Genomic DNA, 27,986 nt, shown 5'->3' with positions numbered 1-27,986 from the left:
CAATGTTAAAGGACCAGACACCAAACTATCACGTCTGTATCAAGCTTGGCGAATAATGGGAGTCCAAGTTTTCCTTAAGCGAGCCTGGAGGCGCTCTTGTTATCGGCGCTCTTGTTATCGGCGCTTTCATTTGAGACAGATCTCTCCTGATGAGAGCAAAGTCAAGTGGGCTCTAATTGGGTTTCGGAGGCCGCGAGCCGCACATCAGCAGGCATCCTTGAAGTTCTCCAGACTTGCTGCCAGAACCCACAACGTCTCATTCAGCATCTGTTCTTCCTAACAGCGTTTTAAAAACCCAGACCAGCCGTCACACTGGGACTCAAGCTGCTGTCGGTAAACCTGATGTTTCTGCGTCGTCTGCAGGCGAAAATTGGGCCATTTTAGAACAGCCAGCCTTGAAATCATGCCGGGAGAAGAAAGGTGTGGATTTCACAAAAACTACATCAACTGCTCTCGATTCGCTCACCTCCATTTTTGTTATTTTACCTCAGATCCTCTCCCCACCGTCTCCCTTCATGCCTCCATCCTACCCCCCCCCCACTGCCCTCTATCATCTGGTTTGTGCAGCGAATCCTGGGTAATGACTGAACTCCGGGAGAGAGAGAGAGAGAGAGAGACGGCTTATAAAACCCACTCAGTCCCTTTCTCTCTGCGCCTACAGTATCAGTTCAGACAGATGCTGCTTTTACAGCTCCTTCACAGCATCTTCACAGGCCAGAACCCTTTGTGCTCCACTTGTCCCTGGGGGAGAAGTGAGCAGAGGCACTAGATGAGTGTGTCAGCTCACACAGGCTGGAGCAGCTCTGTGTTAGCATCGCTCACCGCTGCACACGAGCTTCGGACACGAAGGTTTCAATCGCACAAACGGGGACTCGAGACTTGAAAGTGAGACTTATTGGAGACCTGGAAGCAAAAAGGTGATACATTTCGTCTTAATAATAATAATAATAATAATAATCTAGAGAGAAAATCAGCTGCCCTGTTCCTGCTATGGAAACTGCGAAATCAGATCTGCGGTGTCTCACACATCATTTGTTGCCATGGAAGCCACCATTTTCTTTCGCCTTATTTAGTAACCGCCCTTCTCGCCCATGAACCTTTAAAAGTGTGTCCACACCTGTACATTAGGATATCATAGCAACAAATCTACTTGTGTTAATAATTGGGATTTAAAAAAATGAATCCCATTACATTACGATCATTTGGCAGACGCTTTTATCCAAAGCGACTTACATTACATTACATTACCACCCTTCGCAGAGGGGGGAGCAATTGAGGGTTCAGTGCCTTGCTCAGGGGCACCTCGGCAGGGGCTCGAACCGGCGACCCTCCGGTTCCCAAGCGGAAGCACTACCCACTGAGCCACTGCCTCCCTCCATGCTGGGCTCACAACTTTTCAATAAACCCCGAGTGCGTCGTTTTTCGATCGTCCTTTGAAAAAAACTCTCCTCTGCCGCGCCTGCGCTGCATTGAAAGTCTCTTTCCAGGCGTAACCTTTGCTCCATTCAGTCAACCGAGTGCCGCTTTAGAAGGTCGATGGCCCCAAACGCAAATCAATAGAAATTAGTTCTCTCTGCCTCGTCAGCACGGCAATACTAATGAGCGTGTGTGTGTGTGTGTGTGTGTGTGTGTGTGTGTGTGTGTGTGTGTGTGGTTCCCCTCTGAGAGGCTGTGGCAGGTTGCAATGACGATTTATTGGCTGTGGGCCAAATGCAAGAGTGAAACGATTGGTACGCGTCCCAAAGTGTCTATTTACACACCCAGATCCAGTGGTGTCGAGCGTGTGTTTGAGTGTGTGTGTGTGTTTTCCAATCCCCTCAACTGCCTCCTTCACAACCAATCGTCAGGCTTATTCGTCATGATTTACTGAGATTAGATGGGAAAACTTGCTGACAAAGGAGAAACTCCAGGGCGCCTGATGCCGCGGAGACAACGAAGAGTGAGTGTGTGTGTGTGTGTGTGTGTGTGTGTGAACATGTGTGTAAGTGTGCATTTGTGTATTCAAACATTACGCATATGTATTTTCTCTTCATACCTCTTCACTTCACTTGTTATCCTCTCTCTCTCTCTCTCTCTCTCTCTCTCTCTCTCTCTCTCTCTCTCTCTCTCTATCTCTCTGTCTGTCTCTCTGTCTCTGTCTCTACCTTCTTATTTCATCTTTTCTTTCTCTCCTCCCTCTCTGTGACACCTCATAGCTCACTCGCCATTTCTCCGTTCAACTAGCCCGTCCACCTCCCCTCTCTCTCTCCCTCTCTCTTCCTCTTCCTTCTTTCATCTCTGGGTCATGCCTCACTGCTGCTCTCTCTCTCTCTGTCTCTCTCTCTCTCTACCTCTCTCTCACTCTCATGCTCTCTCTGCTCTGGTGTGTCTGATGCCTTGCGGCTCCCTTATCTAGTTCGCTCTATTTTAGCTGATAACTGCAGCCTGTCAGCTGCTTTTAGTGCCACTGTATACGTGTGTGTGTGTGTGTTGGTTCAATTATGATTTTGTGCACAACACACTTTATGTGTGTACCTGTATGCTTAGGTATGACTGAGAGAAACTATTCTCACATGATGTACACACACATATCTATCTGAGAGTGTAACTGTGTGTGTGTGTGTGTGTGTGTGTGTGTGTGTGTGTGTGTGCGTGTGTGTGTGGTGCGTGCGTGCGTGTGTGTGCGTTGTTCTTTGCAGAATTTCTTGTTTTTTCAAAATGATTTTTCTCTGGATTAAACTAAATCCCTGCAATGAAACCAAACATATCCCCTTAAATCTGTTACATTGCTTCAGCCACACATACACACACACACACACACACACACACACACACACAGTGTGCAGTGCTTGTTCCAGTGTCTGCTGCTGTCATCCCCTTCTTACTGCTGACCCTGCCTTAGCCTTTGTCAGCCAGTAGAGGTGACACTTGCTGACAGCACTGATGGGAATGCCCTTCATCTTAGTGCCATGTACACACACACGCACGCACGCACACACGCACGCACACACGCACGCACACACGCACGCACACACGCACACACACAATGCAGTACAAATGTATGTTGTGTCACATAATTACACACAACATCACGGTACATAACACACATCCCTGTGGTCATTATGGATCATCTGTCGTCTACAGGCTGACAGCTAGTAACCTACACACACACACACACACACACAGAGCACAGAGCACAGAGCACAAACTCGGACAGGGACATAACAATTCCTGATGCACTGGCTCATCATAAGTACAGCGCACACAGAGGGATAATGAATAAAATGTCTATTTTTGCACTTGGCACTCACACACACATTTTCAGTGTAAGGCCAATGGGTGAAATGACATATTAGCCCTCTACAAGCCGTACACTGTGTGTTATTGCTCATTTTGTGTCCCGGTGCCTCGGCTAACTCGCTGCTAAATCGCTCTTTGGGAAATCAATGAAGTCATGAAGCACCGAGAGAAATAGAAAATGTGCATGCGTGCGTGCGTGCGTGCGTGCGTGCGTGCGTGCGTGCGTGCGAAGAATGTAAAGAAGATTTTTTGTTGCCGTTTCTTTTGTGGGAGTGATGATGAAGATGAACTTTAAAGGAAACCATGTGACCAACCCACAGTAACACTTGCCCCATCACCTCTCAGCTTGATTGATGGTTGTGGAGAAATTCCTGCCGTGCCTAACGTGTGTCCTTGTTTTGCGTTTGCTTTCCTGCGGTTCAATGTGATTGACCTTTGACCTGAAAAGGGCAAGTCTCTCCTGATGCGCATCGTTCTTAAACTCCTTCTTGTAATTTGCACGATGGAATAAAAAGAAAGAGAAACCCATTTCATCTGATTTAAGCGTTTCATCAGTCGATCTAAACATCTTTGTGTATCCACAGGTTCAGTGCCTTCTTTATATTCTTTATCTGCCCACTCAGAATGCCAAACCATCATCAAGTCTGTGATGATGTGTGTGTGATGTGGAGCTCTGCTAGAAATGCACCCATAAGAGAGAGCCGCTGCTTGAATCACTAAACATTTGTCAAATGATTGATTTGCAAAGTGTATCTAACATTTAAAAGGCAAGGATTCTCATTCCAAACGCAAGCTGCAGATTTTACAAACTCTCCCTTCACAAGCTGTACCTCCGCTTCTTTCCTTCTCCATTCCTTGATGTTAGAAGTCTGAAAGCTTTTCAAGGACTGAATGTGACTTTATGGCTCTGAAAGGCTCGATGCTGTTAATGCCACGGAACGCTTTCCATTCACTTTGAGACTGAACTTTGACAAAGGAGCCAAAGTTCAAGCACGCAAACAAACAAACAAATCCAGCTTTGAATAACGAACCAGACTCATTTTCATCCCATTTAGTAGTGACGCTCTCTCTCTCTCTCACACGCTCTCTCTCTATCTTTCTTCTTCTGCTCCCAGCTTTGTCTCCATCACACTCTCTGTCCATCTGTCCCTGGATGCACATTAAGAGACTGAACCGGCGGCACGTGCGTGCGTGCCTGCCATTATCCTTCCTTTTCTTAGCGGCCTCATTTTCCTCAGTTTCCTCAGCAGAAACGCAGATAGGGGGGCGAACCGATAACCATCTGCAGGCAAACAAGAGCACTTACTGAGCCCCATGGCGGCTGAATGAAAACGGATCTCATGCACATTATGTTACTGCTGGCTCTCTGCGATGAATAACCGTAGATGGCGCAGCGCTGTCGTGGTGAAATGGAGCTTTTTCCACTTTTGATGGATCGCTGATTGTGTGTGAGCTCATTTTGGTGTGTGTGTGACACAAAGGGCCGATGAGGATGTAGATATGGAGAGAAATGCATTCTGGCTGCGTGTTATTGATGCGGAAAAAGCAGACGGATGAGTGATTTCAAAGCTCGCTGGCAGCCTCTCTTTCTCCCTCCCGTCTCATTATTTATGACTGCAGGGCTTTAATAATTGGACAATGTGTGTGTGACCAAGAAGCAAACACACAATCAGAAATCACACTCATTAAATCACTCTAAAGTATAACATGTGTGTGTTACCCTGTTATATTCTGGCAGCAGAAACGAGATCAGTTCTGATTTTGGATTGAAGGTATTTCCAATCCATTCTTTAAATATCATATTTCTGTCAGAATGGCAATAGGTTGTTGACCAGACTGATCATATATTTACCCCCAGTCTGTAACGTGAGTGACGGTCAGAACGAATCCGTGATTTTCCAAACAACTGGATTAAAAAGTGTGTATGTCCGACCAGGTGGGGGCGCATTATCGTGGTTGGATAACGTTTGTGACTTAATGGCCAATAATGATGTGGAGATGCAACTTTTTTGCGATCGTCTCTCACGTGGAAGCTCTCAGCAGGCCTCTTATCCACGAGAGGCCTCCATTATCTATAAGGATGGAAGCAGATGCTATATTACTAATGGAAACAAGGCTAATTAGGGCACTGCACTCCAGGCAAAGTGCTCTTTAAATCCCATTATGGTATTCTATGGCTTTACAAACCACAGATGGTCGCTTCCATCTAAGCAGAGTTTGGAGAATTTGATTAAGATGTTGTACTCGGATTAAAAAACAATGGATGTATCGCTATGATAAAGTTCGGTCTGAAAAGGCTTTAGGTCAGTTTGAACATCATCTCAGCCGTCTGCTAATTGATCTAGAAACGGAGACGGCTGCATGGATGCTTTTGTTCTCACCCATCAGGTCTTTGGAATGGTTGTATGTTCTCAGCTTTCACTCCGTTCTCTTGTGCAGCCATGGAAACATGTCTAAAATGACTGCAGCTAGGAAAGCATCTGGATAGAAAAACTTCCTCCTGGTTTATTTTCATGTCTGAGTGCAGATTTTTTTAGTTGATCTATTTCGGTTTGCTTTTATTTATATTTTCCCTGCATGAAATCAGACTAAATCATGGAGTTAGATTCAGCACCATGACAACAAACTGCAGGAATTGAACCCCCTCAGGCCTGTAAAAGTTGTCATAATTTCAGGTTTTCATCCGGCTGCAGAACACATCACAGAACTGGCTGCATGTATTCTCATTACCTATTGAAATCACTCTTTTCTGAGTACACACACATACTTGTTCCACTTTGATGTCTCCTGTTGCCCACGCTGCCATCAAAATGTTTTCATAAATGTCCTTAAATCTGTGCTTGAAGTCATCAATAAGGAGCACTCTTGATTCCTCTTCCCCCCCTTGCCTGAGTGTCATATCCTTTATAGATGAATGGTTGTCGCAGGAAGAGCTTGTCTTAAGCACTTCTGGGAGGCCGAGTCACTGGAAGCCGGAGCTCATAAAATTGGTTGCATATTCCACAACAAAAATGAAAGTGAGCGTCTGAATTTTCATCCGGTTTTACACTTATTGAGTAAACATTACTAGGTGAGATGTGAGTTACTAGTTCTCTCCAAAAATGAGCCAAATAGGGAGCCCTTTGGTTTTCCATTCCACCATGTTGCAGAAATAGTGACCCCTACTGGTGAGTCAGTGCATGATGTGAGAGCGTGACTCTGGAGGAAACACATCACCGTCTAAACTCAAAATCGCATCACAGTATTTTTGCATTTCTGCCCGATTGTGGTTATCAGCTGTGAGCGGCGCCATGGCGACCTGATCGAAATGACCCTTTGGGGAAAACCGCAGCCAAGAAGTCTCGGCCGTTTCTCCAGCACGGACAGAGGAAATCCACTTGGGGGGTTTGATTTTAATTACAGTCTCCATTAGCCTTTGGCCTCATCTGTCACAAGAGAGCCTAAGTAAGAGCGGCTAGACCAATCACAGGTCAGATATCCGATATCGGGTCTGTCGGTGCGGTAACGGAGAGGCCTGCAGCCGATCAATGAGGAACTGGGAAGTGAAACCGAGCACAGTTATTACACACAATCAGAAGAATGCCTGTGGGGTTTGTGTGTGTGTGTGTGTGTGTGTGTGGCTGGGTGTGTGTGTGTATAAATCTGTTATGTTTCACTATTTAGAGTCAAAGTCCTTATCGGAGGACTGTTGGGTCTTGGCGGAGGTATGAACACTTAGTTTAAATGTTGTCAGAATGATCTACCACCTCCCATATCTTTGTGTTCAGTTACTGACTTTTTGCTGATCTGTCTGGGGGCCATCTTTAAACAATCCTAGACAGACAGCCTGTGCAGAGACACTGTGCGTTCCACACAAGCAGAGTTGTGTCTTTGAAGTGTGCAGCAGCTCATGCTCTCTCAAACCTCAGCACTTCTTTCCTCCTTTCTCTCTTTCTACCTCCGTCCATTGACTGTCTGTTGTTTTTGTTTCTCTCTGCTGCTACACCAGCGTTGCGTAATGTCTATCCACCACTTTTCATCCTGTTTGTTTGTTTTGATTCATGTTTTGTTCTCCTCTCTGCCTCCACCCGGGCGGTACCACCGCACTCTTCACTCTGCTTCCTCTATTCTTCATTCTTTCAGTTTTTAACTCAAGGGATTCTTGCCTGCTGAGTCACATTCTTTAAGAAAAAGGCTCTAAAGGCCCAACTCCTCCACAGACACCTTCATGCTTGACGAACTTCTATTAAAAGATAAGAAAGAGGACGCTTAACTTTCAGCCCTTCATCGTGTTCTTGTTGGTTTTGTTCTCAACCTCAAATGAACATCAATTCAGATAAAAGTGTCTAAGGAATAGATTAATGTGAATGATTGGCATGTTTTCATTGGTCTGCCTTGTCTCCTTGTGATTTGGTTGTCCACATGCATAGCAACTACGTGTAACAGAGGAGGAGCCTGTGGAATTCCATTTCATGCTGTGCAGTCACGCAGCCTGGATTTGTCTCTGGCCTCTGCTGCCCGTTGTTGTTCTGTGTAGCTCAGCAGGTTGAACACTTCCAGGGTTCAAGTCTTTGATTCCTGCTTTAAAGATGTACATCTGTGAATTTGTAAGGTTTTGTCTGTTTTTTTTTGTCAGTTTCAACACTTAAAGCTTATCAGGAGAGTCGTGAACACAAAAGGAAAGAAAGGAGAGAGAGAGAGGATTGTGGTGAAGTGAGCTGGACAAAAAGAGCATTGGACCCATCCCACTGTCCTGTCTGTTCTGTGTTCTCTTCACAATGAAAACCTCACACTGTGGATGTTTGTGTGTGTGTTGCAGGTTCCTTGGCGTCCCCCCGGGAAGAGGCAGCTGCCCACTGACCGGCCCGCTGCCCTTTGACCTCATCTATACCGACTACCACGGCATGCAGCAAATGAAGCAACACATGGGGCTCTCGCTGAAGAAACACAAGTGAGTTGATGTACACTACTGTGTGTGTGTGTGCGTGTGTGTGTGTGTGTGCGTGTTTGTGTGTGTGTGTGTGTGTGTGTGTGTGTGTGTGTGTGTGTGTGTGTGTGTGTGTGTGTGTGTGTGTGTGTGTGTGTGTGTGTGTGTGTGTGTGTGCCCGGCAAACAGAGTGGTTTACTGCCTGTGTTTATGGATTCATTATGTCTGGTAATAAGGTGTACATGTCTCTGACCAGATGTCTGATTGCAACTCTTTGAGCTCGTTAAATTTACAGTTGACACACACACAAACACACTCACACACACACTGATGAGATGGTATCCAGCTCAGAAGCGTTTAGAATGCAAGGTCGGTCAAACACACAGCTTCTCACAATCGTATATAATAGAGAACAACTTCACAGCAGACTAATCACACACACACACACACACACACTCTCGCTGCATACACATACACTACCTGTCATGCACCATTACTCTGCACAGTCAGAATTGGATAAATATCACATGTAGAGCGAGATTGGAGGCATATGAGATATTGATGATGGCTCAAAATTTCTTCATGCACGTACGCACACAGATATCTATCCCTACACACACACACAAACACACACACACTTAGCCATTGCACCAATCTCCAATCACATTGAGCCTCAGCAGCTTGTTATTAATGTTGTTTGAATGCTCTCAGAGGCTTGATGTCTATGGGAGAGAGGTGGTTAGATGCAGAAACAGACAACATCTGCCACAGCAAAGAGAATGAGAGCAGCGAGATGTGAAGGAATATTGTGCGAGTGCTTTCATCGTGCGGCGACAAACATGTGCTTACAGCTTTCCTAATGGCTGTTTGTGTTGCTACAAAGATGGAACAACGCGGAAATGAGGCCACAGTGGCCGCGAGTCCAAGGCAACAGCGAAGCAATATCTGAGGCAACAAATCAGCATTAAAAGTAGAGGGAGAAGAAAAAAGAACAACCTTGCCGAGCTCAGCGATATAAACCTGTGTTATCTTCAAACGCTGTGTGTGTGTGTGTTGTCTCGGAAAGGCATTAGATTGAAAGGCCAGCTTGAGCTTTGCCCTCCGCAGCCCCTTCAAAACAGCTTGTGGCCACCTCCTCTATCCTCCTCCCATTATTCCTACAGCCCATAAATAGGCATCTTTGTGTGCCCCCTGTGTGTCGCGGCAGCAATTGACATTTTACTTTCCTGTTCTAGCTCGCAGCAAAAGGGAGAAACGGGCGGAGAATGAAGATAAAAGAGAGGAGGGAGGAAAGTTTGAAAAGAGAGAGAAGAGAGGGGATAAAAGAGTGGAGGAGAATGTGTGTGTGTGTGTGTGTGTGTGTGTGTGTGTGTTTGAAGAGACCGAAGAAGAGAGAGATGCCACAAAAGGAGAAGTGGAAGAGGGTCGGGAGTCAACCTGACACCACGTATAAAAGGCTGCTCCATGTATTTTTAAAATCCAATTATGGGGTAGGGAAACGTATTAAGGGTGGGCCGGGGAGCCATTTCCCCCCCGCACACAACCTGTTTGCCGCTCTGTCTCTCTCTCTCTCTCCCTCCCATCCTCCCTTCCTCTCTCTCTCTCTCTCTCTCTCTCTCTCTCTCTCTCTCTCTCTCTCTCTCTCTCTCTATCATGTACACTGATGTACACGATCCCACTTTTTTTTGAGAAAAAAGAGAAAAACTGAGGTCAGCACTCTTCCTCGTCGTGGCTGCGGAGTCTTCTCTGTGGTGTAAAGATGTGTTTTTTTGCGCAGTTGAGATTTTCAGCCGACAAATGAAAGCCAAATTCAATAACGCTATGGAAATGACTTCAGACTCCCACGGGTCGTATCCGCAATGAATTCATTACATTCACAGCTGTTTGCTCGCTATGTAACACACGCTATTGATTGCTATTGATCTACTGTAGAGCCCCAAAAATTATATCTATTTTTATCCTTCCGCCCGCGTCGATTCCCAACTAAAAACAAACGTTCTCACCTCACCGCCTCATCCATTTATCTTTGCCCAACTGTTCCACAATTCCGCAGAGGTTTAGGGCAAGGCAATGACATACTCTCTCTCTCTCTCTCTCTCCCTCTCTCTCTCTCCCTCTTTCCCTCTGTGTGTGTGTGTGTGTGTGTGTGTGTGTGTGTGTGTGTGTGTGTGTAAGGTAGCATTAATCAAGTGCTCTGAGCTTTTGGGGCCCTTTAATTACTTTTGTTTTATGTTCCCACCGATCTCCACATCCATTTATTACGCCCCGGACAACACAGTGCTGTCCCGTCCATGCTGTTGTGTTAATGCCTATACACGTGTGTGTATTGGGAGGGGGATAAAGATGCTGAGAGCCGATAAGAGATTGTCTTTAAAGTCTTAAATCACAGCCTCTCATCTGATAATGGGACAGGCGTATTGATTTCCTCTGCATGCTGAATGTACAGCTGATAGGAGCGTGTAGGAGAGGAGATATCCAGGGGGAAGCGCTGCGAAAGTAAATACAGCTGGCTGAGAGACGGGTTTAATCTCTGTGTCAATACTTTAGGGTTCATTTAATTAACACAAGGACAAACTTTATCGTGGCATTTGTAGTTATTGGTTGTGCAGTTAACTGTCCCTTGATTATGGCTGAGTAGGGATGGAGTGCATCAGACTATCAAGAGTAAAGGTGAGATCATCTACAAAACTGTTTTTAAAGAACTTTGCAGAAAGGGGACAAACTTATCCACAAGCCTTGAACTGGCTGTGTGTGTGTGTGTGTGTGTGTGTGTGTGCGTGCGTGCGTGCGTGCGTGCGTGCGTGTGTGTGTGTGTGTGAGAGGCATTTTTATGACTTTCAACACAAACTCCAACAGTACACAAAGAGAGAAAAATAACCAAACCCATACTAATTAAGAGTATTGACATGTTTATCCTCGGGGGGCTCTCTGCTGCCGTCATTACAGCCCCCAGTTTTATAATAAAGCAGGGTGATGTTTTCACAGGACAACAACAAAACACCCGTGTGTTTGTGTCATACCGTCTCGGGCTCAGGCTAATGGATGCGGCGCAGCATCCTCTTCTACAGCACTAATGGAGGACAAATGACAGATGGAAATATTTGTGTGATGACGGCGGTGATGATTGTCCACGTCCCTGCATGTACACAGTGACTCGTCCACACCAGCGCGCCAGTAGCAGCGCTCTATAAATACTAAACGTACGGCTCTGACTGTGACATTTGCTTGTGTAACACCGTGCTGTGCGTACCGAGGTGCAGGAGAAGGTGTGAAGCCTAATTATCCACAGCCATGTTAAGAAAATACTGCAGTGATTTACTAAATGTGAAGGTGTGGGGTTGCTGTACAGCCTCAGCAGTGCCAGGTTATTCTGTTCTCTGCTAATAAACACAGAACTAGATATGCATTTCCCAGAAGAAAATGCACTGTTATTACAAATGCTGGAAATGTTGCTGCTTCTGTACCTGAAAGTATGAAGGCCTGAAGGGAATTTGAATGTATTTTAATAGAGAATGGCTGATAAACCTGTCAAATATGAATCATTTTAAACTGACACTTTCTAAAAAGGAAAGAAAGAAATATATTTCAAAATCCTGAAAGAATGAAGCCTGAAGGCCTGAAGATGTCTGAATGATTTCTGTCCCTGGTAAAGGGAGGCAGTCATCGAGTGGGTAGAGCTTCCGCTTGGGAACCGGAGGGTTGCGGGTTCGAGTCCCTGCCGAGGTGCCCCTGAGCAAGGCACCGAACCCTCAATTGCTCCCCCCTCTGCGAAGGGTGGTAATGTAATGTAATGTAAGTCGCTTTGGATAAAAGCGTCTGCCAAATGATCGTAAAGTAAAAAGTAAAGTAAAGTAGAAGGAAGTAGTTACAAGCAGTTTGAGTGACAGCTAAAGCTCAAATCCTTTGAGACTGCCGTGTGTTTATAAACAACAGGTGCAGCCAATTAAGCAGAGACACTGAGCTGAGTCCATCTGAACGCAGAAGATGCCTGAATACCACATGAGCAACAACTGGCTCTCACGCAAAAACCCTAAGTCCCATCTAAAAACAGGTTGAATTATTGCTTCCATAGAAACGTAAAGCAAGTCTGGATGCTTTATGTTACAAACAGGATGTATTCAAAGTAGAAATTTAAGTATTTAGATTTAAGAAGAGCCTAGTCAGCCTGCTCAGCTTTGATAGGCAAATCAAATGGACACAGCCTATAAGGATCAAGGCAGACGGACCCAAGACGTCCAAGTTCTATGATTTGCGTATCAAAAGTGAGTGAGATGTAATGGATTCTTCTCTCGTTCACGTCCGACCTGCCAACCAAGTTTCATTGAACTATGGAACACTGAATGTAGAAGAGCGTCAACTCGCAATTTCATCGACTGTAACCCTAACCCCCACCCTGAGCCTCGCCCAGCAGTCATTTAACACAGATTAGCCCTGTAATGAGATACCCGCCATAGATATTCAGCTCCTGTTCTCCTCTGCTTATCCCCTCTTCTCTCTCTCTCTCTCTCTCTCTCTCTCTCTCTCTCTCTCTCTCTGTTCCTACGGGGACTTCTTATCTCCAGGCAGAAACATTTTTGCCAATTTCAGAACCGGGGATATATGATCGTGGAGGGTTGTGTGTGTGTGTGTGTGTGTGTGTGTGTGCAGGGCAGAGCATGAGAGACAAGTGAAACTCCAAGGTTTGTTATCAATAATTCATTGTCAGCTTTCCATGACCTTAACAAACAAACACACACACACACACACACACACACACACACACACACATACGCAGAACAACGCAGGATTTTTATCATCAGCGTCCCGAATCAAAGCTCCACAGATAATGCGTATGTTGTCAGACGCTCCCTTTGCAGATAAGATGTTTTCAGAAGCTTCCCCCTCGTTTAGATGCGCTCAATTTATTGCTGGGCTCGTTGAGTGCTGCAGCGTTTCACTGAAATATCTAAAAAGAAAACAAACTGTCAGACAGAGTGTGGAGAAACGCACGCACGGGTGGAAACTGGACGGCTGCGTTCGACAAATTCTCAGTGTTGATTTTGCTCGGTCCGCCACACCGACACACCTGTGAGTCGGTGATGCAAAGGGCTGCAGGTTACATTAGCCAGGATGTTTTAGAGGAACAATTCCCTAAATCCCATCCTATCAGAATTTAAGTGCAAGTTTCCTTCCTTGGCTGTCTATAACCTCACAGCTAAATGTCAAGTGTCGACCTTTGAGAATCAAAGACTGGTGCGGTGACTCACTTTCTGGACTCACAATGAAATCACAAACTGATTTCTCCACGCCGGCTCCAATGTCACGTCTGAGTGTCACGCCGAGATCGCAAACCCGTTCTGTCCGCTCCGCCTAACAATGAGCAACGGACGAGAAGTCACTTTCCCTGGTAGATGTGATAGAAAGCGAGGTCACGCTCGCCTCTCGGGGATTTCAATCCAGGCAATTCAGGGAAAAACAATCAAATCACTGTGGCGGAAAGTGGCTCCATCAAAAATGACACATAATGATACGAAGGGCTAAAAGAAATAAATAGCAGTTTGTAAGTATACATTTTTTAAGGACAACATATACCCAGACAGCTACTTGGTCATTGTGGCCCTGGAAACAGTGAAGTAGCCATAAGGAAATTGGAGAGTAGAATGGAAAATAAGCACACAGAACTAAATGGCACACACACACACACACACACACACACACACATCAGATCAGGATTGTCAAAAGTTTCAAAAAGCATCAACTAGAAAACACTTATTTTCCAAGTATCACCGTTTCTGTGTGTGTGTGTGTGTGTGTGTGTGTGTGTGTGTGATCACGTTGAGCCTGTGTTTTGCTATTGTGCTTCATACGGCTCCGCCCGCAAACCCTAGTTCCATCGTTACTCCGGTCTTTTTGATTTACTGTCACTGTCATTTCACACACAGGCACGCGCACACGCGCACACACATACACACAGTGTACTCAGCGGCTGTAGACTAAAAGCTGCTGGCTGCTGTTATTTTCCGGCTCCTGCTTCATTGTTAGCTGGTGTTTTGTCAGTTTTGACAGCAGCTGGTGTTGAATTGTGCGGCGCTCGCTCCTCCTGGTTTCCTGTCGTTAACCTCAGGAGATCCAAAATGACTCAGAAACACAGGAAATCACTGCAATGCACAAAACAACTTATCTCATAGCTAGATTGTCTAATTGTCAGTCCATTTTTGTTTCGACACTGTTCCGCTTTTTCGTCTTTTCTTTCTTGGAACATATGGAATTCTCACCCCACTGGGATAAGTGTGTGTGTGTGTGTGTGTGTGTGTGTGTGTGTGTGTGTGTGTGTGTGTGTGTGTGTGTGTGTGTGTGTGTGTGTGTGTGTGTGTGTGTTGAGAAAAATAAATATATAAATGTAAGACAGAATTACTTGATCGCTACGATGTGGAAACATTTTCACTTGGACACACTTTAAAGGAAAAGAGCTTCTTTAGTTCCACAACACTCCCTCCCCCTCCCCCTCTCTCTCTCTCTCTCCCTCTGTCTCTCCCCCTCCCTCTCTCTCTCTCTCTCTCTCTATCCTCCTCTCTCCCTCTGGCATCAAACGTGTTGCTGTGCAGCTGAAGATACTTCCAAACATGAATCCAATTTTCACTCTGAAACATATCATGACCCAGTTCTTGTAATGCAACTTTCCACATCTCACAAATGAAACTATGAGCGTTCGAGCTCCGTCTTGCTTCCGTCTCGTCAATGGTTACTCTTTATTTAGTCATAGGCGGGCCAATATGTTTTTCATTTAAGGACTTTTTATGTGATTTACATAGAATTAGATCATCGGGCTTCTCCTTAAAGTTCCCATTTCAAAAAATCCATCTCCCTATGTTTAATATCTCTTCCACTGTGTAAAGTTATAGTTTATAAAATGCAACAGTTAAGGTTTTAAGGTTAGGTTATTTATCTCTAATAACTAAATGTGTGTTGGTTGAGTAGTGGTTCTTTATCACCTCACTGTTGTTGCAGATGTCATATCCGAGTGATTGACACATTTGGGACGGAGCCGGCTTACAATCACGAGGAGTACGCCACTCTGCACGGCTACCGGACCAACTGGGGCTACTGGAACCTCAACGCCAGGCAGTACATGACCATGTTCCGTAAGAACCACTTTGATCAACCATTTGTGTGTTTGATTTCAGTGTCCATCTCAATGAACTGAACGTCTTCTCCATCTTCCTCTACACGCTGTCTACTGTTCATCTTCCTGCTCTTCTCATTGATCCACACAATGCATCAACACCTCGCATCATTCTTCATTAATTCATAAATCATGCAGCAATTCCAGCATTTTCATATTAGATCTTCAAAATGTAACAGTAGAAAGTCTCATCTGTCACCCACACACACACGCAGCGCCTGAACTTTGTCATCTAAACAACGCTAGAATAACTGCGGTTCAATGTTTGACACTTTCTGTGACAGGTTTGGCTGCTTGTTCACATTAATTTTGAGCGCTGTGTTTAATACCGCTATTTTCAGCAACATCACAGCCTCTCGCATCTTTTCAAGCTTCGCCTGTTCTCCATCTTCCCTTCTCCCCGTCCTCGCCTTTGTCCGTCTCATCACAGCTCTTGAAACGAGATTTGACTACTTCCCTCGCTTGCATTCACATTTTGGTTCTGGGTGCTGTTGTGACCCTTCGCTCTCCCACAGCAGAGTCATTATGTCATCAGTGAGCTTCTGTGAAACTCATCTAAGCTGAAATATGACAGTAAATGGTCCTAAGCAGGAATATTCACTGTGTGTAACAAGTAACTACTTCACGCTGGATACGATTGGCCATGGCGACAGCCAGCAGAGGGATCCACAGTCCATGTCACTGCACTCGGGCCTTCACCATAGACTCCTCGATTACAACATGTAATCAAATATATATTCTGCCTGGAGCATCAGTTTTGAATGTGTTTTGTTTATAAGCAACCAGCCTCATGCACAATACCTGCATTACATTGACTGCACTGCTAGATAAACAATCTTAAAAGTGACACTGCACCATTTTACTGGTCTGTGTTTTAAATGGCAACGTCAAATCCAGATCAAATGAATTGGCTGAATTGTGACGATTTATAAGGATAATCATTATTTGGCATGTGGAGTTTGTAGTCTTGTCCCTCTTATGGTTATAAACAAACGGATAGAAGCTGATCCATCATAACACATATAGTGATATTGTCTACTTGATTGACAGTTGCATTTATCTGCAGATGTTTTTCAAGCATTATACGTCCCATTGAAACGTCAGTATGTGAGGTTAATTGTCCCAAATAAACAATAACAATAAATCAGTGAAGGGTTTACAATGAAGAAGCATTCCATATTATTCCATATTAGATGGAATTCTGGAGTCAGTTAAACGTGAGCTGTAACTCTTTAGTGCCGCCAAAACTGCCTGAGCTTCCCAGCCGGCAGCAGCTGGCTTTATGACAGACGCTATTTATAATATTTAGAGAGGCGATAATCACTTTGCCACTCAACTGTGGCAAACAAGGATTAAAGTAGTGCTGCTTTCCTTTCTGCTTCTCTGTTTCTAACACGATCAAACTCTCCTCTTCCCTGCCTGACTGTCTACACACACGATTCTCTCTCTCTCTCTCTCTTTACTATTGTCCTACTTTTCCTCACCACTTGCAATACACACACACACACACATACCACAGCTCACACACCAGACAACTCATTCATGGGCTTCGTTTCGGAGGAGCTGAACGAGACGGAGAAGAGGAGCATCCAGCTGAACAAAGTCAACAACATGGCTGTGGTCTACGGGAAAGAGGCCAGCATGTGGAAGGTACAGGCGAGGACAAAATCCCTCACACACTGCACACACACACAAGCTCAAACTGACTGACAACCCTGGGAGTGTGTTTGATACGGACCGCAGACGTGAACAAAAGCATACACAATCACACAGAAGCAGCTGTTTTGGTTGAATCCTATATGTTTCCATTTGCGTGTCTTCAGCTGTATGAGTTATATTAAAACTATCATGACAGCATTTTCCCGTCTCGACCACGCTCGCCGTTGCTGCTCTGTTGTAGCAGCACAATACGTGGAACTTTAATTTGCGGGCAATTTTCCTCTCAATAGCCGCCTTACTTGTTCTCGCCGCCCATTGTGCGAGGCTGCAGCTCAGCAGCCATTGTTGAAATGATTATAAAGACGTTGCTTGTTACATTTTTACTTTCCACCGCCTGCCCGTGCAATTGCCAGCGCTGGCATACGAGCGTGATGGAGGTTATAAAAGCACAATATAGCAATCTGCAAATGGCCGGGCTGGAAAGGCAGGAAATGTAGTGTGTAATTATGGTCTCATTCCTATTCTTTGTTTGCCACATTGTTGTATTGTTTTCTGTCTACAATTCATTCTGGTCTAATTTGCCTCTTTACTCATCTTTCTTTCTTTCTCTCTGTCTTTGCTCCAATGTTTCTGGCTGGATGCTCATCAGCTTCAGGTAAGATTCTTCACCGGTGTGTGTAAATGTGTGTGCGTGTGTGTGTTTTATGAGATGCTCCTTGTTGGGGTTTAGCTGCAAATGTCACGCTGATCTGTTGCTCACATGTATCGGCGCCGCTCGGCTGAGAGTGATTATCTCGTTATCTCTCGCCTGTTGCAAGGTGAAGCCGATGTTCAGGCAGAACAGGTGTTTGTGTTTGTGTTGGCAGAGAAATGCAAAAGCAAAAGGAAAGGGCCAATCAGAGATGAAGCTTTGTGTTCCTGACGTGTGGGTTTGTCACAACAAGAACCCCTTTAACGCTAAACGACTCGAAAATGCAAAAGCGAGCTCATCTCTTTGGTGTCTTATTGAGTGCAGGCACGTGTGTGTTCCCACTATAAGAGCTACAGTAAATGTGCCCCACACACACACACACACACATGCAGCTGTGAGGCCAAGGTCCGGGGTGTATAGAATCTGCACTCGTCCATGGCCGTGTTTCTCCTTCTGCTAATTCATGTTGTCTGCTGCACTTAGCACTTGAGCTAATCTCCTAATTGGCTGGGAAAATCCTCACAGAGGAAGCGATCGATCGGCGCAGCCTTCAATTACAGCTGCCGGGGGGGCCACATCACAGCGGCGGGATACAGTAAGCTGCTTAACGCCACGCGGCCGCTCGATACCGCGGCCAGGGGTTACGCTTCATTCCCGCGTCACGTGCGCTTGCTAGCGGGTGCTTTTGAGCTTTTTGTTCTCCCAGCCATCCTGCTTGACCTTGTGCTCTAGCTTTCTCACACACAGAAGATAACAATGATAATTAGATGGGATTAATGGAGATGCTGTGTGTGAACGCACAAAAAAAAAGTGAAAGTGCAATTATTTGTGAAAAAGTAGCTCTGTGCTGAGCGCCGGACTGCAGGGGTCAACGACATGGATTTACTCTTCATAAATGATATTTTGGCTGTAAGTGAATCCCTGTTGACTTCATGAACGATTATTTTGTTGGCCATGCCAAAGCCACATTCTGTGTTTCCGGGCCAAATGTGAGTCCAGGTGAAACAAAGAGAGGGCAGGATACCAGGCAGTGAGGAAGGAGAAGGGGATGGGTGTGTGTGTCTGTATCAGTGTCAGTGAAGGCCATCAGAGCCATTGATTACATGCCACAGTGCTGGATTGCTTCCGCGCTATCGTTTGTGCGATTGTGGGTGTGTGAAGGCTCTCCATCTCGCCGGCTATTGGATTTCTGGTCGTTGTGGTGGTTCAAAGTGATTGTGTGTGTTCAAGAGAGACGGCGGCAGCAGGAGACGTCCGAAATCATTTGCTTAATTCTGGCAGGGAATGTGGACGTTAGCTGACACACTTATAAAAGCATTTTAGACAAAGGATACGCCTCAAAGCAAGAAGGTATGGGTGGGAATCTGCCCGGCGCTCCTCAGGGTTGCGTCCCTCAGAGCCGTGTGAGCTCTGATCTGCTGTCCCTCTGGAGCCACAGCCTGTCTCAGTTCTCGTCTCTCAAGGATAGTCAGGTCCAAACCACGTAAAGTGGATTCCCACATACGGCAGACAGCTCACACACAGCAGAGGCAGATCAAACACACTGCATATGGACTCTGATGATTCTTTCATCGTCTTCTTCCTCTCCTCTGACGCCCTCCTCTCCCCCTCCCCCCTTCTCGTTCTCCCCTCCTCTCCCAGCAGGGTAAGGAAGGTTTCCTGCAGATTCTCCACAGGTACATGGAGGTCCACGGTACTGTGTACTATGAAACCCAGAGGCCGCCAGAGGTCCCCGCCTTTGTGAAGAACCACGGCCTGCTGCCCCAGCATGAGCTCCAGCAGCTGCTACGCAAGGCCAAGGCAAGAGAAAATAATGGCGTTTGTAACCTGCACACGTTCACAAACTCTCTCATGTTCACTGCATCATGAGTAGGTTGGTTGGTTGAACATACCAGATTTAGCTCATCGAGTGTGTGTGTGTTAAAATATGCAGTGCTGCGCGTCGCCAGGAGCCAGGACTGAGGAAATAGGACTTGAACTCACTCTGTACTGTAGACGCACGGCTGCTCTGAGGCTCTGAAGCTCATTCTGACGGACGGCGTAGGAGAAATTTTGACGACATTTCCAAAACAGTTTCCTCAAGTTTCTGGAGTGAAAATTGAAAGTAAAGTCTGGTGACAGCCAAGCGAGCTGTGCAGTCGTCCTGTCAGGGGTAGGAAGGCTGCACGTCCATGCCAGAGGACAGAACTGTCAATTATCCACTGTAGAGCCTCTTTGAAATGACATCTATTCTCTGATAAGTCATCCATTTTGTCGCCAGACCATGACGAGCGAAGCCGAAAGAACGGGCCGGTTTTTCCAGGCGCGTTCATGACCGTCAGTGTAAATTGTAAATTGGGCTTCATGGGGAATACTGCATATTAACGTTCAGATGTTTGTCTCCGTCAGCTCTTCATTGGCTTCGGTTTCCCCTACGAAGGCCCCGCCCCTCTGGAGGCGATAGCCAATGGTTGCATCTTCCTCCAGCCAAAGTTCAACCCTCCTCACAGCTCGCTCAATCACGAGTTCTTCAGGGGCAAGCCCACGTCCAGAGAGGTAAGCTCGCCGCGTTCAGTTTCACCTGCAGCCATGTTGTCATGTAACCTGGTTCACCAGTCTGAGGGCTTAAGGCGCTAGATGTTATGTTAAACTTTCCTTTGAGAAATCTGTCCAGGTTCATTCTTAATTGTCCCTAAGCTAATAAACACCAGTAGAGGTTTGATAGAGTTCTCAGCCTGCTTTAACCCTCTGGGCTCCAACAACAATTCTGTAGTTTTGCTTTTCAAAGTAAAATTCCAAATTAGTTAAAAATTACCTTTACAAAACAGAACTACAATTATTTTTATCCTGAAAATTGCAACATTTCTGCCAATTTTCTGTTTGTCTCTAGAAAATCCTTGACTCTAGAAATTAAATGAATGTTTTAAAAACAAATTAGCTAGAAAAAAAAAACAGGAAAAGAAAAAGGAAAGCCTCAAAAAACCCCATGATGACATTTCCCCCTCAGGTGTCCTCCCAGCACCCGTACGCAGAGCAGTACATCGGCAGGCCTCACGTCATGACGGTGGACTACAACAACTCTGTGGAGTTTGACTCAGCCATCAGGGAGATCATGAGGACCAGGGTGGGTCAAACCTCTGCATGTTCACCTCCTAAACAAGGCCACCAAGGTCACATTTCAGGCCGTTCCTGGTTGATCTCTAGCAACAGGTCGTGTTGTAGTTCCTAGGAGCGCGGTTGTGTGTGTGTGTGTATGTGTGTGTGTTTGCTTACCCGCTGCTGTGTCTGTGATCTTCATCTAAAACTTTGATGCAAAAGCACGAGTGTGATCTTCCGCTTCCACAGAGCTCTGAACTTTTCACAGAGGAGGTTGAGCCGAGAGGGAACAAAAGGGCCGCTCGACTCAGTGTGAGTGGGAGTGAGGTTAACGAAGGAGGCAGTCGGAGAGATAAAACGAGAAAGAATGGAAAGAGTCTGACGCGTGTGAGCGGGGTTTAAGGTGTGTGTGTGCGTTTCTGTAACAAAAGTATCAGCTGCAGATGGTTTGAGTGAGCGCTGTCGTCTGTGTGGATGCAGCACACACACACATGCATCTGCTAATGGCTCTCCTGCAGTCCGTCCATGTGTTTGAAGACATTTACAGCTAAAGAACAAACCCCAGCAGCACCAACAAAGCAGCCATCTTGTTTAGGTGTCAGTTACTGGGCACAAGCAGACAGCCGTTTCTGCTGTCCGTTAGAAGGCTCTGTCCTTAGCAGTGTGTGTGTGTGTGTGTGTGTGTGTGTGTGTGTGTGTGTGTGTGTGTGTGTGTGTGTGTATGTGTGTGTGTGTGTGTGTGTGTGTGTGTGTGTGTCTCTCCTGTATCTCCCATCTCCTTTCGTCTCTTTCTTGTTGTTGTCAGACGAGCCACAGTTCATCAGCAGCGTCTGGCCTCTCTATCTGTGTCTGCTCTGTCAGAGCACTGAGAGAGAGCTGATGAGCCGGTTCACCCTTCACTGGAGACACACACGCACACACACACACACACAGACAGATACTCAAACAATCTCACCCAAACTTGTATGTTCACACACAGTCACACACATGACTGAATCTCAGAGTCAGAGAAGCTGAAAATGCATAGACAGGCATAACAGCACAGAATGACCATTAGCCGCGTGACACACACACACACACACAAACACGCGCACACACTCACACGCACGTAGGAAAGCTGGCTTTCTGTGGATGGTTCATGTTCAGTCATGCAGTACAAAGCAATCTCTGAGTGGTTGATCTGTCCTCATGTTACACTAAATCCGCTCAAGCTTTCTTTCCCTTCTATTTTTTCATTTCTTCTCAAAATTACTTGAACTTTGGCTCCTAGATGAACATTGCATTAAATGAGAAATAAGCGATAAATAACGATGAGTAGGTTGCCAGTTTGATTCCCCTCAGCAGAATGTAGACCTGATTTACTCCCCCCTGGTGTGTGAGGTCACAGGGGTCTGGAGCCGCCACAGAGCTTCCCCTTGGCATAACCTTCAAGTCTTTGGACTGCGGTAGGAAACTGGGGCATCCGGAAGAAAAGCTGAGCTAAATGCGATAAAGATCTGTGGGCCTGGAAGCTGCTGCGCTGCTGTAAACCAGCGCGCCTTTTAAGTCAACACGCCTGATTAAGTAAAGCTCAAAGAGGGAAGAGATAAAGGAGGAGGAGAGAGCGTTTGTTTGTTCTAGCAAAGGGCCTGTGTGTGTGTTTGCCTCCCTCCTGTCCGCGTCTCTCCTCCCCGCCGCACTCTACAAAGCACATTAGCATAACTCTTTGATCAGATTTGTGCCGCGTGTAACTTTTTAAATTACATCGTCCCTGCCTGCTCCACTGGCGGTGTTTTTGTGCTTAAATGGGCCAAGTCTGATTTCACGCGTGGTCAAACACGGAGCGGGCTGCGGCTCCAAACGTCAGGAACGCAGTTTAATGAGGCGTTGATCGTTTTGTGTACAGGTCTCTGGCATGTGGGGACGGAAAAGCAGACACTGACATCCCTCTGGTGCGGAGGAGACAAGATCATCCTTTTGTTTTGTTCCGCCTCTATGGAACTCTTTGAAAGTCTGAAAGTCATGAAACTTAAATTGATATGTTTATACCTGGGGGCTGACAGTTGTGATATCAATGCAACCCAAGCGACTTCATTTCCTCGAATCAGCCTCTTGTTGTGTTCTCATCAGGCAGTTTGTTAGTGTGTATTCATTGTGTTCTGTTATTAGCCGGAGATGCACCACAACACAATGTTACCCGCTCATAATTAGGCCAATCAAAAGTACCCTTAGTCATAAAACCGTCAAATCACAGCAGGGGATGATCAATTTGTGATGCAAATGAACCTTAATGAGTTTCCAGGCGCAGACGTATCATGATTACGCTTTGCAGAAGTGTGACAGTGGAATCATTCATCTGCGGGGATTAACAAGGAGAATAGATAGTGTGTGTCGCAATTAGTGTAAACAAGAATGTGTGTGTGTGTGTGTGTGTGTGTATGTGTGTGTGTCTCTTGATTTTCAGGTCGAGCCGTATCTGCCTTATGAGTACACGTGTGAGGGCATGCTGGAGAGAGTCCACGCCTACATCCAGCATCAGGTGAGCTTTTGTGTCGGTGATTGCACTGAATTTGATGATCTATGTGGGATATTTCTTAGTTAAGAGCATTTCAGGGCAGATAGTAACGTCCCAGTGTCTGAATGTTTTACAAATATGCATGGAAGGTGTTGTAAGGGAAAATAGCACCCAAAGAAAATGTATTTCACAAGGTGGTATGATATTATCTCACAAATACACACACACACACACACACACACTCACAGTCAATCATACCCAAGCACATCTGGATGCATGATTTGCATAATGACAGTGAAGCGTGGCGATGCGTACGGCTTAGACAGATCCTGGGTCAGACAAGTAGCCGCTCGCAAAGCTGTTGTGGACTTTTAACAGCTGGAAGAACACGTCAGCAGACTCTGACAGGCAGCGTCATGGCAACAAGCTGCCACTAAACAACAGGCAGTGTTCAACAACGGCTGTCTCACATGAAGAGCTTGATCAATAAAAGCCCACCATAGTCATCATCATCATCATCCTCATCATCATCACACTCTATTATTATTCTTGAAGTTAACTTAAAGCATTAAATAGTGCTAGTTTAGTTTAGTTTAGTTGTTAGTGTTAGTTTGGAGACGTCATCGTGTAATGAAGTGATGCACAATGTGTTCTTGCCACACACTCTATAGACAAGCATATACTCTCACACACTCTATAGATACAAACACACACACACACACACAGCTTAAAGTTCAGCTGCACCATGTAACACACTTGTTGTATCCCTTTTTGATTTTCGTACTTTGTTCTGCCAGACTCCATTATAGCGTTTGTAATCTTTCCCCCACAGGACTTCTGTGCCCCAGAACCTCCCTTCATTCCTGCCAACCTGTCCCACTCGGGGCCCGGGGGGGGCGGCAGGTTGACGGGGCCTCTGTTTGGGCCCCTGCCTAACAGCAGCGCTGTGGGCTGGGCGCCCAACGTGACGGCTCCGTCCGCCTGGCCTCCCCTGGCCTCCCTGCGGCTGCTGGTGTCTCAGGAGGGACAGTCCTGCGTGGAGGCGTGCCAGGGCGCCGGTCTCGTCTGCGAGCCTGCTCACTTCCGCTTCATCAACAACAAGGAGGCGCTGCGTGGGTAAGTCAGCTGAAACGCTCATCAGCGATGCGTAGCAACCACCTGGCCAGAGAGATTCTGTCTACAAAATGAACACTGGCAGGTTCTTAACCCACCTGTGCCTCGCCTTAAGTTAGCCACAATTCATTTTACTGAGGTGAGAATGAATATGAATCCTGTCATCAGTGCATGGCGGGGCCAAGTCTGCAGCGTCCAAACTCTGTGCCACGAGTCAAAGCCACACGCCAAGATCCAGCAGAGATCCAAGGCTCAGTCGCAGTTTTTAGACCCATCCAACTCATGTTTTATTGTGGACTCCAGTAGTTGTTGTTGGTGTTTTGTATATTACTCAAATTTGAGGTAGAAGCTTATAGCAGTTTGTAGCTCTCTACATGTGTGACTGTGGGATCACTTGAAATGGGGCAGATTCCTTCAGGTTTTTGCGGATGTATTCATTTTGCAGGTATAAACACTATGGGAGGAGGACAGGGAGTTTAAAGATGATTGAAATCATAGCAATCCTCTGAAAAGACGGTATCAGTTGTTCTTTTTGTCAGCTACCTCAGTTTACATTGTACGTCTCCACACTGAAGTATAAGATAAGATAAGATAAAAGTATAAGTATTATCTCTAGGGAAATTACTGTCAGTGTATAGCGGAGCCAGTGTATATTTACATAATGTATACATACGTCTTCTCCTGTGTTTGACCCCTCAGGTTGGAGGTGCAGTGCGAGGTGGTAGACTCGGAGATCAACCACATCCTGCCGGCCTTCTCAGTGGTGCGTCGGGAGTGCGGCCTGCAGCGGGAGCCCCTCCTCTTCAGCTGCGCGGGACACTCCCCCAAATACAGGCGTCTTTGCCCTTGCAGGGACTTCCGCCGCGGCCAGGTGGCGCTGTGCAGGGACTGTCTATAATGACGGGCACGCGTAAAGGACAGATACATAAGGTTTGGTCACAATGTGGTAGGAAAAGGAGCACAGACGGATTCATGAATAGTTAGGAAGGCAGCTGTAGGCTAACAAGGGTTGGAGGCTATTGAGATGTTGATCTAGTGATGAATGCGTACGATTTGATTAAAAGAGCTTAATGTGGCCTTGAGTAGCTGCCTAGTGGGGATTCTGATTGGCTCTTCTGACAGCAAACCCTCTGTCACAGAATAGGGACAAACAGCAGAGGCTTCACACTAGCCTCCTATCACAGAGGTCAGTCAAACCAGGAAGTACACCACACCGCAGGGCAACACGTGGATCTCCATCCTCTAAGCCCACTTTCACATTAACCCCCGGAAATTCCCTGGGTTCTAAAAAGCTTTGTGGAAGTGTCTGCAGCCTGGATGAAGCTGGTGTACAGACACACTACTGGGACCGTGACAGAGTCTTCAAATATCTGGGCTGGGAGACGCCGACCTCGGGTCAATATCCAATCTCCTCCCCGCGCTCGGACAAAGGATGATGGACAAGCAGGTTATCTTCCTCACTTCTGTCCTCTCCCTCCTCCAGTGATGGACAGAGTCGTTTGTCAGACTGAACTCAAACTGCGGGGGCAACATCAGTCAATGCAATCATCGGCGCTCGCAAAACAGAGGAGGAGGCAAAAGAAAAGAGACAGAAGATTATTTTTCAATAAGTAAGCCTTTAGAGCTCTCAAGTGGATTTTTAAAGAGTCCTCCAGGCCTTTGTGATGAAAATGTCATGAAATAAAAAAAGTCAGAAAGGATCAAAGTGTGGCTTCGTCTGGTCTTCATCTCCCAGCCTGATTCCATCCCTCCATCCATCCCTCCCTCCATCCATCCCCCCATCCCTCTATCCATCCATCCATTGTACTCACAGGTGTCCGATCTGTCATTTGGAGTATGAAAGTAGCGATAAGCACGTGGAAACAATGGAGGAAGTGAAGAAGAGAGGATAGCAGAGAGCTGATATCAGATGCTGAACTCTCTGAAGATACCAGACCTACATGTGGTCTCATATCTTCACCTCATTTAGTTTCTTTGTGGGTTAAACGTTCATTTCTAAGCTCATAATGGCAATAAGAAGAATCAACATCTTCCTCCCCTGCGCTCCTCCTGAGGCTGCCCAGAGGCATGCTGGGAAACAGGAACCAGAAGACGATGTACTAACCAGATGGCTACTGTATGTTCGGGCCGGTCAGCTTGTCATGCACAGTAGGCGGAGGCCCTGATGACGTCTCAGACAAATCCCACGTCCTCATCTTCATCACTTCTTCTTCCATCATCTGCCTCAGTACATTCAGTTCTTTTACTGAGTGAGCGGAGGAAAGAAATACAGTTTTTATTTACAAAAGTTATAGATCCTGGATATAAAATGTGGAATTTTTACAGTCAAATAAAATCTTTATCTCTTTTCTTTATCTTTATTCATCAGAGACATTAAGGATGTTCAAATGTGTTGTTCCTGATATCTTGTTGCATCATTTCCCAAAACTCAGTCCGTTGCTTTCTAGTTCTGGGAACTTTCTAAGACTTTATAAAGGTGCACACACACTGGAGGGTTGCGCGCGCACACACACACACACAGTAACTGGTGTAGGTTTGGTGTGTGTGTGTATTTATATTTGTAACGGCGTGTCATGTTGTTTATTCAAGCCAGACAGTGCAGCATCGAGGGCCTTTGTAGGAATCAATTCACCGCTCTTTTATTAAGTATTAAATGATGTCGTGTGTGTCGTATGAGCGTGTGTGTATGAGAGAAACAGACACACTCGGTCCGAACCAAAGCAGAATTCAATGAATAATAAAGCAGGAGTATGAATGCCAAAGTAGATTCATTAATTCCTCATTGACCTGCAGGAGCGCGGGGGAAAACATCTCACCCTGTTTCGCTGGCTGGGATTTCAATTTAACACCAAGCTCAATTCAAACTGCAATGAATCCTTCTCATGAGCTCAACACATCCATCTTCCTGAGTGAAAGATTTACAATCATCATAAAAAAGCACTTAGGCTGAGGATCGTGGTCAGAGCACAGCAAAGAGGCCAGTCAGCCAATGGGACGGCTCCAATATCACGTGATGATGTCACTCAGAAGTTAGGTCGTTGGGTTAAGACTCTTTAACCGAGCGAGAGGAGTGAGAACTTAACTGACCCCTTTGGAGCTCCATGTAGTGTAACAGAGAGTGTGTAGAACATTATGGAAATCTATCCAATTAGCCAAACTATTGATTTGTTATTGCTCAGTGTGCACAGTGGTGCTGCAGCATAGTTAGTAGAGGTGGATCAATCTGTTTTTCACTGTTGCAAATGATAATGTCCCCTGTACGGACTTTTAATGTGTGTGTGTGTGTGTCTGTGTCTGTGTGTGTCACCATCATACATTAATTGTGTCCTCTAAACACTGAATCTTCCATCTTAGTCTGAAACTCTTTATCTTCTCTCAGGGTGACTTTCAGACTTTAGTCATGGTTGCCTAGTAACCAGATGGGGACATTTTCCAACAGCAGGCATTTCCTGTTTTCGCATGACCCCCAAGACAAAACAACCCAACTCTCTCCTGAATGACAGACTGTGTGTGTGTGTGTGCGCCAAGTGTGTGTGTTTAACCACAGGGATGAAGACGCCACCCAGTGTGTGTGATCCTAAAAAATCCTCGAAATGCCTCCAGGCAT

General features: G+C 45.9%; 1 protein-coding gene across 1 annotated transcript in view; it reads left to right on the top strand.

Annotated features, from left to right (window-relative positions):
* Positions 1 to 26,688, top strand: part of LOC143016663 (alpha-1,6-mannosylglycoprotein 6-beta-N-acetylglucosaminyltransferase B-like) — a 72,104-nt gene extending 45,416 nt beyond the window's left edge. The window contains exons 9-17 of the mRNA XM_076171102.1: positions 8,078 to 8,209; positions 15,173 to 15,306; positions 16,867 to 17,003; positions 19,342 to 19,497; positions 20,086 to 20,232; positions 20,684 to 20,800; positions 23,216 to 23,290; positions 24,099 to 24,382; positions 25,079 to 26,688. Of these exons, the coding sequence (XP_076027217.1) occupies positions 8,078 to 8,209; positions 15,173 to 15,306; positions 16,867 to 17,003; positions 19,342 to 19,497; positions 20,086 to 20,232; positions 20,684 to 20,800; positions 23,216 to 23,290; positions 24,099 to 24,382; positions 25,079 to 25,277 (1,381 nt within the window). The 3' untranslated portion in view covers positions 25,278 to 26,688. The remainder of the gene's footprint in view (positions 1 to 8,077; positions 8,210 to 15,172; positions 15,307 to 16,866; positions 17,004 to 19,341; positions 19,498 to 20,085; positions 20,233 to 20,683; positions 20,801 to 23,215; positions 23,291 to 24,098; positions 24,383 to 25,078) is intronic.
* Positions 26,689 to 27,986: the final 1,298 nt, after the last annotated feature.

This window comes from Genypterus blacodes, unplaced genomic scaffold (assembly GCF_046128005.1).
Source record: "Genypterus blacodes isolate CSIRO-AG114 ecotype Tasmania unplaced genomic scaffold, CSIRO-AGI_Gbla_v1 ptg000240l_1, whole genome shotgun sequence".
In the NCBI taxonomy this organism is placed as follows: domain Eukaryota; kingdom Metazoa; phylum Chordata; class Actinopteri; order Ophidiiformes; family Ophidiidae; genus Genypterus; species Genypterus blacodes.
Note: the sequence above shows the minus strand (reverse complement) of the source record. Positions and strands in the feature narration are given on the sequence as shown.